Source organism: Microtus ochrogaster, unplaced genomic scaffold (genome assembly GCF_000317375.1).
Source record: "Microtus ochrogaster isolate Prairie Vole_2 unplaced genomic scaffold, MicOch1.0 UNK12, whole genome shotgun sequence".
NCBI classification, from domain to species: Eukaryota; Metazoa; Chordata; class Mammalia; order Rodentia; family Cricetidae; genus Microtus; species Microtus ochrogaster.
This window is the reverse complement of record NW_004949110.1, coordinates 5,015,542-5,030,434: the sequence shown is the minus strand read 5'-3', so window position 1 is coordinate 5,030,434 and position 14,893 is coordinate 5,015,542. Positions and strand designations below refer to the sequence as shown.

Here is a 14,893-nt window from a genome sequence, read left to right as displayed (position 1 = left end):
TCTGGCTTTGTGGGGGCCTAGCCAGTTTGGATGTTGACCTTCCTAAACCAGTATTTTCTTTAGAGAAATGTCACCTTGTGTGTGGTACTCACCAGTGGAGACATCGTGAAACCTCAACCTGTCACTTGGAGGAGCCCACCCATGTGTTGAACATTTTGTGAACTAGACAAGGTTGGGGTTTGCAGGAGGGACATGCCACATATGCTGGGGTTGGCTTGCTTTAGGAAAGACATGGTTTTAATTTAACTTGTATTCCCATTTCCTTGAGAGTAAATCTGAGGTAGTATCCTATAGATGAGATTCTAAATTCAAGGTCAAGAAGCTGGGTTCAGTTCACAGTTATTTCTTTAATGGGTTGTGGAGTTGTAAGCAGGATGCCCAGTTATTATATGTTCTACATGTTCTGACAGGGAGACCCTGGGGAAATGAAGAGTGGAAAGAACAGAAATTCATCTCTTCACCTGGATGACGCTTATACTGCTGGAGTGTGTCTGATGTAACTGTAGTAGTTTAGTGATGGCAAACTGTAGTAGTTTAGTTAGTGGGTTGGAGACAGGGGGTACTGTAAAGTCACACTGTACAACAGAACTCATGTGGGAAGTTTACTTTTATAAGGGGTATAGTGCATGTGTATAGGGAGAGTGCTCTGCTTGGTGGCTGCAGTGGCTCCAGTGTCACATTTTGGCTGCTGTGGCTGACTTGTCCTACCAGGTTCCTGAGAGCAGGCCACTGTTAAGTGTCTGAATGCTAACAGTAATTGCTTTTGGATATTTAGAATTGGAAGGTTTAAGATATCCATTACAAGCTTCCAACAATAAATTGTGGTAAGTCTGATCAGTTTGTTTTCCCCTTGGTATATATACTAGTTAGTTTTATCAACCTGACAGAAGTCAGGTTCACCTGGGAAGAGGGAGCCTCAATTGAGAGAATTCCTCCACCAGATTGAATAGTGGACATGTCTTTCGGGCATTTTATTGACTAATGATTGATGTGTGTGTAATGGGGGGGCATGAGCAGGCCACTGTGTGTGATGCTACTCCAGGGCATGTGGTTTTGGGGTACACAAGAAAGTAGGCTGAGCAAACCCTGGAGAGCAAACCACTGAGCAGCGTTCCTCCATAGTCTCTGCATCAGTTCTTGTCTCCAGGCCTTGGGTTCTTGTTGTGGCTTCCCTCAGTGATGAGCTATCCCTGGGACATGTAAGTCAAATGAACCCTTTCCTCCCCGTGTTGCTTTTGGTCATTGTTTCTATCATAGCAACTGAAAGCACATTAGGATAGTATAGTAACTGATGTGGGATTCCTTTCTGTATGCTATGAATATGTTTTATTACCATTGGTTAATAAAGAAGCTAATTTGGCCTATAGGAGGGTAGAATCTAGCCAGACTGGAAGAGCTAAAGAGAGAGTAGGCAGAGTCAGGGCGATGCCATGTAGTTACCAAAGAAGAAAGATAATCAAAATCTTTACTGGTAAACCACAGCCTTGTGGTGATACACAGATTAATAGAAATGGGCTAAGTCAAGATGAAAGAGCTAGCTAGAAATATGCCTGAGTCATTGGCCAAGCAGAGCTGTAATTAATACAGTTAATGTGTGATTATTTGGGTCTGAGTTGCCAGGAAATGAATGGAACAGTCTCCAATTACATAATGGTGCCAATATGAGGCAACTATGTGCACATAAAACCTGAGCGAGCTTGGAAAGGAATTCTAGACATAAAAGAATAGAGTTAATCATGGCTTCTTGGTAGCATGTTCTCGGGTGGGCTCTGTTTGCTAGAGGTAAACAGAGAAGCGATTCCATTAAGAGAAGGATTCCTGACTCAGCATTAGCGGCAAAAACTGAGTGGTTCCTTTAAATGCTGGCTTCCTGCTTCACCAGTACAAATGATTCTGGCTCTTTTGAGGAAGTCTGGCTATGGAACATTTAAATGGGGTCTGTCTGTGAGCAGAGTGCTACAATTTTCTTAATGATGATGTAGACCCACTACATCCCTGGAGCTAGGATGGTGTGCATGGCTCACAGAGGAGGTGAACATGCCTCCACCATGTTGGACTAGGTGGAGCAAACAGACAGGGTCACAGAGTTGGTCCTAGCCATACCTGCTTAGCATTAAAAAAAAAGTGCTCCTGGTCAGAAAATGATTACAGATGCATAATAAAGACAGATTCAGATAAAAAAAAAAAAAAGAGACCTCTGAATGGGTTACAGTGTTGGATAAATATACTAGGCCTGGGAGAAATAAGAAAAAAGTACAGACAGTTATAAAAATAGGTTGAAAAACTAAAACAAAGTCTTTAAAGAGACAGTAAAAGTAATATAAAAGAGTATAGACGGTCATAGAGTATAGGAGAAAAGAAAATTAGGTCACATTAAGATGAAATATACATAGAGTCTAGATTATGTATATTATTGTGTTTTTGAATTTTTTGACTGCAGAGAGACATTTGATTCTGGGGGAGGGCTGCTAAACTAAACCAACATATATATCTTAACTTCAAAATTTGAATCTAAGGATATGTTACTTTGGAAAAGAGGTTCTGCTTTCGTTTCCACAAAGAATGGGAACCTGTGAATTCCTTCCAGACAAATGTGGTTTGATGGAACAAGACCCCATGAAAGTTCTCCTTGAACCCTAAAAATACTTCACCCAACAAAAAGCAGGAAGCAGTTTGGAGAAAACTACACCCAAATTCCTAAAATGATTATTTATAAATGTTTGTTTTCATTTAAAAGGGGTTAGGTATAAATCGTTAATGGTCATAGTCAATCTCTTTAAAACAATAAAGGAGATATAATATGAGATGAATACTTTGCATTAGTATGAATCTTGGTTTATTGATACAAATTTAAGGTCAATTTTGTTGTATGTATTTCCATTCTTGTTTAATATCTGTTTAGACAACTCATTAAAATGTACTGTAAAATTAAAAATCACAGGTTAATAGGTAGCCATTTATAATAGTCAAACTTGTAGCCATATTAATTAAGTTTTCTAGGTATATAGAGATATATTTCAGTTAGATAGATAATCTTTAACACTTCAAAGACCTACAAAATATGGCATTTAAAATGTTTTAAAAACTTAGACTTTCCTCAACAGTGAGACATGTCTGCTTTTGGAAGCACCAATTACTTCAGAGAGGTTGATGGGCATTAAAGAAACCCATTATGAATTTGCCTTCAATGTGACAAGTTTAGCCATTTGGGTAAGAAACTGCTCTTGCCTGGTCTGCTTGATGGTATCCTGTATGAACTGGACATGCAGGGCCTACGGAAAAGTGACTGCTGAACATTCTAAAAGATGGGATGGTCCTTCAGGGTTCCTGCCTCTCAGAAGAAACTGACAGACGTTCTGCAGGGTACAGAAGAAAGTGACTGACAAACTACTAAGATAGGTGAAACAGCCTTTCAAGGTTTCTGCTTTATGGGAAAGTCTGCTGGATACTATGGGCCTGTACGCTGAAGATGGATGCCCCAAGTTTATAGAAGAACTTTGGGTGACTGTCCAGGCAGCAAGATGTCTCTGTCAATTCTAGAACTTCAGAAGTTGCTTAAAATGCACTTCCTGTTTACTTAGGTAATATTGTATCCTTCTGGGGTCTTTGAAGACTTGAAGACATAGTTATAGTTTTCCTCAGTTATGATAAAAGATAAATTAGATATGAAACTTTAGACTCACAAAGATTAAATAGATGATAATATATTTTCTTTAATTTTGCCAGATACAAAGAAGCTAAACATTGTAACTGTAATTATTGCTTGAACTTGTTTTGTTATATATAATTTTACTATGTTAAAGTTAAAACCTTCAATTTTGTTTAAACAGGAAAGGGGAGATGATGTGGGATTCCCTTCTGAATGCTGTGAATATGTTTTATTACCATTGGTTAATAAAGAAGATGCTTCAGCCAATAGCAGGGCATAATATAGCTAGGCTGGAATAGATTTAGAAAGAGAGTAGACAGAGTCAGGGAGATACCATGTAGTTGCCAAAGGAGAAAGATGCTCAGAACCACTAGGCCACAACCTCATGGCGATATAGATTAATAAAAATGGGATAATTCAAGATACAAGAGCTAGCTAGAAATATGCCGGAGTTACTGGCCAAGCAGTGTTGTAATTATAGTTTCGAGTCTGGGCTATCGAGAAATCAATGAGCAGTCTCTGATTACAAGTAATAGCTGTCTATCAAAGGGCAGTCTGACATGTGAGATTTGAAGCTCCTTATAAACAATTGGAAGGAACCAGTAGGCTGATGTCATGGGCTTGGACTCTGACAGCTGATTGCTGGTCCTCATCACCAGGGTACAAAGAGAGAGGACAACAGCCATTGCTGTAGCACTTCTGTTCAGCATTGCAAATTCCTCACCTTTTAGTTGAAATGAGTTCCTGGACATTTAAAGGACGAGAGTTCTTTCATGTTCCCTCTTTCATTTTTCTCTTGTTCTACATTCAGGAGTCATATATTAAAGACTAGTACATTTAAAAAATAACTGCATATTGAAGTGAAATTAGAAAGTGTTTGTGCAAGCTCAGAGAAAGCCAAAAGCTTGGAAGGATCTGAGATGCTTATAGCTCAGGTTGGTCTTTTACAGAAAAACAGCCTACTCAAGCTAAAATAAATAACTATAAAATTAAATTAAATTTAATCTAAAACCAAACATAAATGACAACAACAAAAGAAAGCAAACCCAAGGCAGGGTGTATGTATATTTTCTGAATTTACAAAATATTAGATTAAAATGTTTAATATTTAACTACCACAAAAAGAAGTCTATTCTCAGCTTTTCCAGCTATTTGTAAGAAAAAACAATAGAAAAAGACCCAGCAGAAGGTTATATCGGTAAGTGACAGAAACAACTCCATTTAAAAGGCTCTGAAGGAAAGGAAGATATGGAAAGAGTTACTTTACTGTTTCTGTAATAAAATACCATGGTCAAGATGACATAAGGAAGAAAGCTTATTCTTACAGTTCAGAAGGATGAGAACAGCATGAGGGGAAAGGATGATAGCAAACACAGAGGATGGCAGACACAGAGGCAGGAACAGGAAGCAGAAGCCTTGTATCTCAAACCAGAGAGATCAAATTGGAAGCAGGGTGAGGCTATACAACCTCTAAGCCCTTTCCCAGTGGCATGCTTCCCACAGCATGCTGCACCACCTAAACCTCCCCAAACAGCGTAACTTGGAAGCCAAGTTCTGAAATACAGAACCTGTGGAGGACATTTCTTTTTCAAAACACGGCACTGTATGTATAAACAGACTGTAGATATTAAGCAGGTGGAAAACAGAGGATCCAGAAACCTTCTGGAACTGGGAAGCAGAGTTACTCAAATATAAATCCACTAGAGCAATTCCGAGGCATATTTGAGCATATAGAAGAAGATCATTGATTAGGTAAGGGATGCTACTGAGATCAAGAAAAAGGGCGGGAAAAGATAGGAAAATGCTGAGAGCCTAAGGAGACACATTATGAGAAAAGAGAAAGGCCATGGAGCACACTCAAAGAAATAATGGGTCAGGGGAAGCTTCCCCTTTGTGTTTGATAAAAGGCATGGATATAAATATCTGAGAAATCCAATGAACTTCAATGAAGGCGAACCCAAACAGATAAACATTGAAAAGACATTATATTTAGTTATCAAAAGACAAACACACACACAAAGGAAGGGTTCATATAAGCAGGACTCCGTGACTTACCATAGGCAGAGTCTTTGGTGAGATGGTCAGCAGACTACTCATTGGAAAGTTCGGAGGCTGAAAGCCTGAAGAGATGCTTGCTATTCTTCCAGAGGACCCCATTTCAGTTACCAGCATCCATATGAGATGACTCCTAATTGACTGTAAATCTAGGGCTAGGGGACCCAGCACCCTTTCCTGACCTCTGTGAGTATTTGTGCACACGTGACATATCCTCACACGAGCATACGAGCAACCAAGAAATTAAAGATGGCATCTGAAGAAGATGTAGAAAATTATGAGATGGCTGAGAATAAAAATACGTAGCAAAATCTTCAAGATACAATGAGATAAAGGTAGAAATGTGTAGCTATTATCTCATTAACACAAGAAAGATCTTGTGCCAACAACTCAACAAACAAAGCTTGTGATTCAAAGAATGAGGAAAAAAGCCTGACGCTACCAGATAGAAGGAAATAATAGAGTTTGGAGCAGAGATAAGTGAAGTGTAGGGTAGAGACACTACAGGGAAAATAAATGTACTCATAAGTTGGTTCCTGGAAAAGGTCAACAAAATGAACAATCCTTAAGCTAGATATATTAAGAAATGAGAGAAAATTCAAATTGCTAAAATCAAAACTAAAGATGGGGACTTACCATCCATTGTAGAAATTAAGAATTGTAGGCAAACTGAATGTGGAACGCTCAGTAAAGATGAACAGAAAATCTGAACAGTCCCATAACTGCTAGAAGATGGAACTGATAATATGTTTTTCGTGAGAAAGAACATTGCAAACCCTGGTGGCTTCCTGAGTAAATTCTTCCGAGTGTTAAAAAACAAAAAACAAACTGATCTTATCCTGCAAAACTTCTCTAAAGAAATGAGAGGAATGGACAACACTCTAGCTCATCCTGAAAGGTCGGCACCACCCTCACTCCAAAGCCACGCAGAGACACTTCAAGAAAACTAGTGAGCTGACATCCCTGATGACTACTGAAAGAAGAAACCTTAACTCAAGGTCAACACTACGTTAAAAGAATTCTTCATCATACCCAAGTGAGATTCATTCTTAGGGCAGAAAGGTGGCTCAGCACCGCAAAGAGGAGCAAACTGGATCAACAGAATGAAGGGGACAAATCACATGATGACGTCAGTTTATGCAGGAAAGGCACTTGGTCCAGTTTGCTGGCTTTCTTTTACAATTATTTTATATAGAGATGCATGTGTGGCCAGTTCTGGTGGCGCAGGCCGGTAGGATTTGCTGAAGGAGGCAGAGGCAGGTGGATCTGGAGTTAGAGATGCATGTTTGTGTGTGTGTGTGTGTGTGTGTGTGTGTGTGTGTGTGTGAAGGCCAGGGAGTCAGGGGACAACTTCCAGGAATGGGTCTCTACTTTTGCCACATGGGACCCAGGAACTGAATTCATGTTGTCAGGCTTGGTGGGGAGCACCTTTACCCACTGAGCGATTTTGCTGGTCCCTCCCCAGCATTTCATGACTAAGTGATGCTCAGAAAACTAGAAATAAAAGAAAATCGTTTCAACATAACAAAAGCCGCTTGTGAAAAAATGACATCAAGCATCATAATTGGTAGTGGGAGTTCCCTCTGTTCAGACGAAAGCAAAGATGCCCACGATCACCACTGCTATTCAACACAGTGCTAAGAACTCTAGCCAGAACAAATAAGGAAAAATAAGGAATAAAGTTATCCAAGTTAGAAATGAAGTGAAATAATTTCTGCTCACAGACTTGAGAAGATTTTATATGTAGAAAATTCTATAGATTCCATATACATACACAAAAGCTATTACAGATAACATATGAATTCAGCAAAATAGAAAGATGCAAAATTAATACACAAGTATCAGGTGCATTTTAATAAACCAACAAGGAAATATCTGAAAGGGAAATTATAAAAGTAATTCCATTTATACCAGCAGAAAAAATACATATTAACCAATGTGATGAAATTAAAATTATAAAATAGTAATTAAATTAAAATCAGAAATTAATGGAAAGACATTCCATGCTCATGAACTATAAGATTTGATATAGTTAAGATTAGCAATACTACCTAATTTGATGTTTATCAAAACCCCCAAATAACTATTTTGTTTGAAAACATAGAAAATTCTTACGAATCTCAATGAACCTCCCCAACTCTCTGTAACGAAAATAATCTTGAAAAAAATAAAAGAATAAAGAGGACTCATGTTTCCATGTTTTTAAAGTTTACTAAAACCCTTTAATAATTACTGAGGAGACAGCATGAGACCAAAGTTCAATCTCCAGAGCCTTGTTAAAAGGAAAGTCTGGGCATGGTCGTGTTCACTTGCAATCCCAATGCTTGAGACGAGACAGGTGGAGACCTGGGGATCATTAGATAGTCGGCCTAATTTTGTGGGTGAGTTCTAGGCCAATAAGAGATGTGGTAAAAAGAAAAATGGTTGGATGTTGCTTGAGGAGTAACACCCCAGGTTGTCCTATAGCATATGCACACACACACACACACACACACACACACACACACACACACACACACAGACACCATCCCACCCCACACAAACTTTCAATCATCTCAATAGTGTGGTGCAGGAAAAAGACAAACATATGGGATAGAAGAGAGAACTTGACAATAAGATCTCACATGTGTGGTCAAATTATTTTTGACAAAGCTGCCAAGATCAGTCAAAACCACAAGTGCGGTTTTGAATAAATGAAATGGACAGCTGGTATCCAGGTGCAAAAGAATGATGTTCTGCTCCCAAATTACACATGTACATATGTACCAATAACTAGGCAAAGCCTAAAACAATAACATTCTTTGGAGAATACAGGTTACAATTTTTGTGACATCAGATTTGGCAATGGTGTCTGTGTTAGGACACCAAATGGACAGATGATAAAATTAAATGACAAACTAACTAGACTTCATGAAAGCTTTTAAATATGTTGTGTATCAAAAGACAAATTAAGCACAACATAATAGAAATAAATTGAATGGAAGAGAACGTTTGCAAATCATCTATCTCATAAAGGGTCAATATCTAGGAATCAGAATTGTTGAAAGTCTTTGGCCAAAATGTTGAAGGAGCGCAGCAGGGCTGTGTTCTGGCTGCCCTGGCTCCTGCATGGCTATCTTTATCCGAAATAATTACACGGGAACTGTATTCTTTTAAACACTGCTTGGCCCATTATATCTAGCCTCTTCTCGGTTAACTCTTGCACCTGGACTAGCCCATTTCTAATAATATGTGTAGCACCCCAAGGTGCGCTTACTGGGAAGATGCTAGCCTATGTCCATCCTGGGTTGCAGCTTCATCGCATCTGCCCCAGAGAGGAGAGCTATCGAGTCTGAGCTCACTTCCTCTTCCTCCCAGCATTTTGTTCTGTTTACTCCACCCACCTAAAGGCTGGGCCAAGGCAGTTTCTTCATTAGCCTATGACCTTCCTCCATCACCAAAAGACAAGACTTGATCTGAGATGAGTAAAAAGATGGATGGCCGATGTGTTCCTGAAACACATCACTAGTGAGCAAGGAAATGCAAATCAAAAAAATGTGCTGCTACCTCATACAGTGAGGTAGCATAAAAGACAAAGTAAGCAAGTGTTGGTGATGGTACAGAGAGATTGGGACTCTTGGGCACCATTGGTGGGACTATGAAATACTACAGTTGCTATGGAAGATGGTTTGGCAGTTCCCCAAATAATTAGCAGGTAGAATTACCATTTGATTCTGCAATTATACCTCTGGATATATATTTAAAATTGTCAGCAAGGTTTCTAAAGAGATTTGTGTACCCATGTTCATAGCAGGATTTTTTTTGTACTATCTAAGAAAAAGAAACCCAAGAGTGATAGATGATTGGGTAAGCAATATATGATATTTATACACATACATAAGGGACTATCATTCAACTTTAAAGGGAAGGAGATTCTATATTATTTTGCAGCATGGACAAATATTGAGAACACTATGCCAAGGCAATCACAAAAGACAAAAATAACACAATTGTGCATAAATGAGGAACCCACAGTAGTCAAAATCATAGAAGCCAAAAGGAATATAGTAGTTTCTGCAGGCTGGAGGGGATGGGAGCTAATGTTTAATGCATACAGTTTCCATTTTACAGGATGTAAAGAGTGTGACTATGGGTGGTGATCATCACACAGTTTAGGAATGCATCTAATAACTGTGCACTAAGATTATAACGTTTATGTTGTGTGAATTCACAATAAAAATTAGAGGGAAAATGAAACAAAATAGCAACCAAGAAATAAAGGCCATTAATCCCTGCCTGTCTTGCCCCAGTTTCAAAGGCTCTGGGAAGGCAAAATGAGACTTCTGATTTGCAATATCATTGGGCCCCATCACACAGGTATGTAACATTGTTTGAAATGAGGGCAGTTGTTTAATGGAAACTTCAGCGCTTTTCCTTGTGTACCAAGCAATACTATGAATATTAGTCACTTTAAAAAATATTATTAAAAACATGTAGAAGTAACTTAATCACTGTGTTGCTTAGATTTATTCCAGTCAGTGCTTGACAGGTGACATAGATGCTGACAGCCTGCAGCATTCTCTGGACATCAGGGTCACATATAGTTAGTGCCTTGAAGATTAGACTTGCTAGTATTTTCAGTGATGGTAATACATTTACCAGCATCCCCATGAATTAAACCAAGCATTTCAACTCCTCAGGGTTAGGGAGTCAAACTTGAGAGCACTTAACACACACACACACACACACACACACACACACACACACACACACACACACACCGTTTAAGTAGACGTGCTATGGATAAACAGTGCTTTCCCCAGAAGCTCTAGGTTATTAAACAACCTCTCTATGATGAGTTGTTGGTCAAGGAGGCCTCAGAAGCCCCCCAAACAATATAGACTATTGTTTGGTTAGGAGTTCTTGTTTTCTCACCATAACTAGGCAGTAAGACTCTATTGCTCAAGATTCTACAGGCTTGGGTTATAGGACACAGAGAAGTCAAATGGAGTCGATCTTGGAGACCCCTCTCTGCTGGCCATTCCACCCTGTCAGGATGCTTTTTTCTGTGGGAGAAAGCCAGCAGCAATCCTACCCAGCTGTGGACCCCATGACCTACAGTAACAAGCTGACAATGCTCAACAGGGCTATGGTGGCAGGACCAGTATGAAATAACCAACCACTTTATGATTGGATTTGCAGCCCAATGCACAGGAAGGAACTCATGCCTGATACTGCAAACTTTTAGAACGCCGATGGTTGCAGCAGTCATGGACTCTAGTGGGGAACCTATTACTGTTGTTCTGCTAAATGGACAGACATAGCACCAACTACCTTCTAACTACTTACATTTATATCCAGCCATTAGTGCTGCTCTCAGCCTTTGTCAGAGAAGCTTCTGGTGACAGTGAATTGCACAGACTCACAACTGCCTAGAGTGCTGAGAATAACTGACAGTGGAGGACATGGGCCTAAGCGGAACACCTAAGCCAGTTCCTCCATGCTCAGAGAAGCCCGCAGAAGAGAAAGCAGGAAGAATGTAAGAGTCAGAGGATGGGGAAGAGCGTTGTGTCTCTTCTGAGCCTGACTTGGTTGTTGGACACATGAACTCATCTTGGCTGTAGTTAACTGCACAAGATCCGCGTAAGACTGGGTCCATCACTGTTTTACCAATATGGGTTCCTTAGACCCGGTGCCAAGGGCTCATTAGATCTTACCTACCCCCCACTGAGGGACTGTGGACCATTAATGACTCTTGGGGGTGTTAATCCACAGATAAAATGCCCAGAATCCAGTAAATTACCCTTTGCTTAAACTCATGCAAGCAGCCACTATCAAGCTTCCTGTGCCATTAAAAACTTAGTAAAATAGACACAAAAGTCGTAGGGGGTTTTGTTAGAAAGAAAAAAGATTTCAGTGGAGAGGAAATGGAATGACAGAGGGTAATTAGTGGGAGGAAAAAATGACCAAAAACTTACTATATTCATGTGTGAACATCAAAGAAAGGGTTAAAAAATCATAAAGACACCATCAGATTGTAGACCTTTTATGAATCCTTGTCTGCATATACCACATTGTTGGCCTCTTCTAAGGTTGCTTTGTTTGTTTATTTTTCTGCAGCTCCAATCACATAACACTTTGCACTCCAGTGCTGGCTTTCAAATTTCAAGTGAGTAAGGTTACCTTTACTTTCACATAAGAGAAGTTAGCACACGGTCAAGGGTCAATGTTGCCCTAAGTCACCGGCCACTGTCAATTTGACACCTCACCTTCTTTATGACTCTCACCACAGCATGTCTGGAAGTGTTAGAAATCCCTGTCAGAGGCCCTAGGAAGGATAAGGTGTACCTGTGGCTCTCCACGTGCCCATATTTGATAAGACAACTCGTTCCAAACCTGGGGGCTGCAGCAGGTGCTGTGGACTCGGACAGCACAGAATCAAGGAGGGAACAAACCTTCTACAGCCAGCACCACTTTAAAGAATGTGAATTTGTGGGCTGGAAAGATGGCTTGGTGGTTAAGAACACTTCTAGAGGATGTGGGTGAAACTCCCAGCACCCCTATGGCAGTTTATCACCATCCATAACTCCAGTTCCATGCTGTGGGAATTCCTACAGCCAGTAGCCTTTAAGTTACCCACCCACTTGGATGTGGCCTCTTATACTATATATGCCAATGTAAAGCGCCGATCCAGCCTCTCTTCCGGCAGTGTGATTCAGTCCCCGTTCCCCGTTTGTGCAGAGGATTGTGATCTGTGAGTCTACCCCTAAATAAATAACCCTTTATTATACTTAATTCTGAACTAGCATGGGATTTCTTTTTAGCATCCTTCTTCAGTTCCAGGGGATGGCCTTCCTAGGCACTAATCACATATTTGGTGCACAGACACATGCAGACAAGACAAAACGCCACACACATAATAAAATAACTTTTAAAATGTGAATTTCTGGGCTGGAGAGATGGCTCAGCCATTAAAGGCTAGGCTCATAACCAAAATTATAAAATGTGAATTTCCAAAACACTTGGTTGGCATGGAGGTGAAGTCTGAATTATAAATGTTTTTGTCTTTGGCCTAAGTACTTAAGTTGTTAGAGATCCTATGCACAAAACAGCTTAATATTAGCTTCCTAGGACTGATGATCTATAAACAGCAAACAACGCATATCAATAAATATTGGTTTCTCTCACTTTTTTCATATTTGCCTATGTGCCCCAACTCTCTTGGCACTGTTCTGATGGCACACTTTTTCCATTTTAATGTCATGGACCTGCCAATGGCCTCTTCTAAATGCATTGTCGGTGTACACACACACACACACACACACACACACACACACACACACACACACACACACACACACGGGACAGAGAGTCTTTGAATTCTGCCTCCAATTAGGGAAAGATAAATAGAAAACAACTGTAATCCTTCAGAGTAGTTCAGTGGTCTGCAAACTCACTTGCTATATTTTCTTCTAGAAAAGAGCCTCTGTCCACATCTTAGCAATGAGAACATTGCACTACCTGAGAGAGGAGACTGGTGTTTCCATCACACAGAGCCTGGATCCACACTTGGGCACCTACAGGTACTTAATTAACATGTTTTTCAACTAATGACTGAGCCCACATGGATCTGATTATCTCTGTGATAACCACGAGAAATTTCTGGAGTCCTGCATGGGTGGTAAAGGCGCAGGGAGGGGGATGGTACCATCAATACTGTATACTGGAACGAAGAAGATAGTAATCAAATTCCTCAATATGGAAACTGCTCTGATAGCTCAGAGGAAAGTACCATTTGAGGCTCACTGCTGCTCAGATACTCAAGGTCACAGCAGTGAATTCCCTTTAACTTCCCTTCTCATTGGGAGTGGGCACTCCCTGTTGCTCAGCCATGAGGGATGAGCATTGTGCTGGGTCCAAGGGTAAAAACAACTCAGGTTTTCCATATGTTCTCTGGGTCCCCCATGGCGTTCTGTGCTCTGCACAGGTAGGAGGGTGGCAGCATGAATGAGCAATGACCCCACATACCTGAAAACATCATCATGTGTTGGAAGTTCCAGGGGATCTTCTGTTTCCTGCCCAGATTCAGGAGGAAGGAGAGGGGATAAATGTTGCAGGCTCTGGCAACAAAAATCGCTAGCTGGTTGGGATGCGTTGAGGAAAACATAGCCGCAGAGGGGCCGACTGAAGGAGCTCAGATATCATGTCCATATGCTTCTCTAGGATATGACCCAGAAAACAAGGATAAACATGACAACTCATCTATGTCTAACTCGCTCACCGAATTCATCGTTCAATGTCATTTCCTTCCCAGGATGACATAAAACTCTGTCTTTCTTTGAACATATGCTTGGCTGAAAGTTGGTACTGGAATGCCATTTCAATCACTACATTTTCCCATCACGTTCATGTTGCCGGTGACTGACTCTATCTTCAGTTCTGCCGGAAGCTGTGAAGTAGCGACGCCTGGCACCGTGGTGTTATCTTCTCCATGAGCACTTTGGAAGGAATAAATATATTTCCGATGGTGGTTTCTGTCTCACTTCCCATCAGTTCATGTGCCTGTTTCTAGCAGGCTTGCTTACCTTTTTCATTTAATTTTGAGAAGAGCTGACTGTCAACATATATATTTCAACTGCTACTTCAGGAGCTACTTCCCTAAAGGCACAGTCTCAGAAGTGAGCATCTACTGAGAAGCTCAGCCGTAAGCCTCCCTCCTTTGCCGTTGTCTCTAGTCCTTCTTTGGTGGTCTGTCTGCTCTAGCTTGTCCTTTGCAGGATGAAGCTATCTGGGGTGAGGTAGCTCTCTTCCTTCTAAGATCTAGGTTTCAGATAAAATTTGAGAGCTCAGCAGAATGTGGTAAGAAATTAACACCAAATTCAGGTGAATAGTGGGGACAGGGAGATGGCAAGTTCTCCAGAAGTTAAGACCATCTGCCTGTGACAGAGGGAGGCATCATCCCATTTTCCAAGGCATAGGACAAGAGCTGCAGGTTTTTCTTAGGGACGTTTGTAGTTGTTCAGTGTCCCTTTGATCAGATACTTGCTTCCTTGGGGGTTACCTCCTACTCCAGCCCTACAGAAGGAACACCCTCTATATTAAAAGTGGGGTCTAGATTTTGTCTATTCTCCTAGGGAGTAAATGATCTCTCTCTCTCTCTCTTTCTCTCTCTCTCTCTCTCTCTCTCTCTCTCTCTCTCTCTCTCTCTCT

General features: G+C 40.6%; 1 protein-coding gene across 1 annotated transcript in view; it reads right to left on the bottom strand.

Annotated features, from left to right (window-relative positions):
* The window catches only part of Slc9a9 (solute carrier family 9 member A9), a 559,136-nt gene that overhangs the window by 205,938 nt on the left and 338,305 nt on the right, over positions 1 to 14,893 (bottom strand). The window contains exon 11 of the mRNA XM_005366691.3: positions 13,712 to 13,823. Coding sequence (XP_005366748.1) covers positions 13,712 to 13,823 — 112 coding nt within the window. The remainder of the gene's footprint in view (positions 1 to 13,711; positions 13,824 to 14,893) is intronic.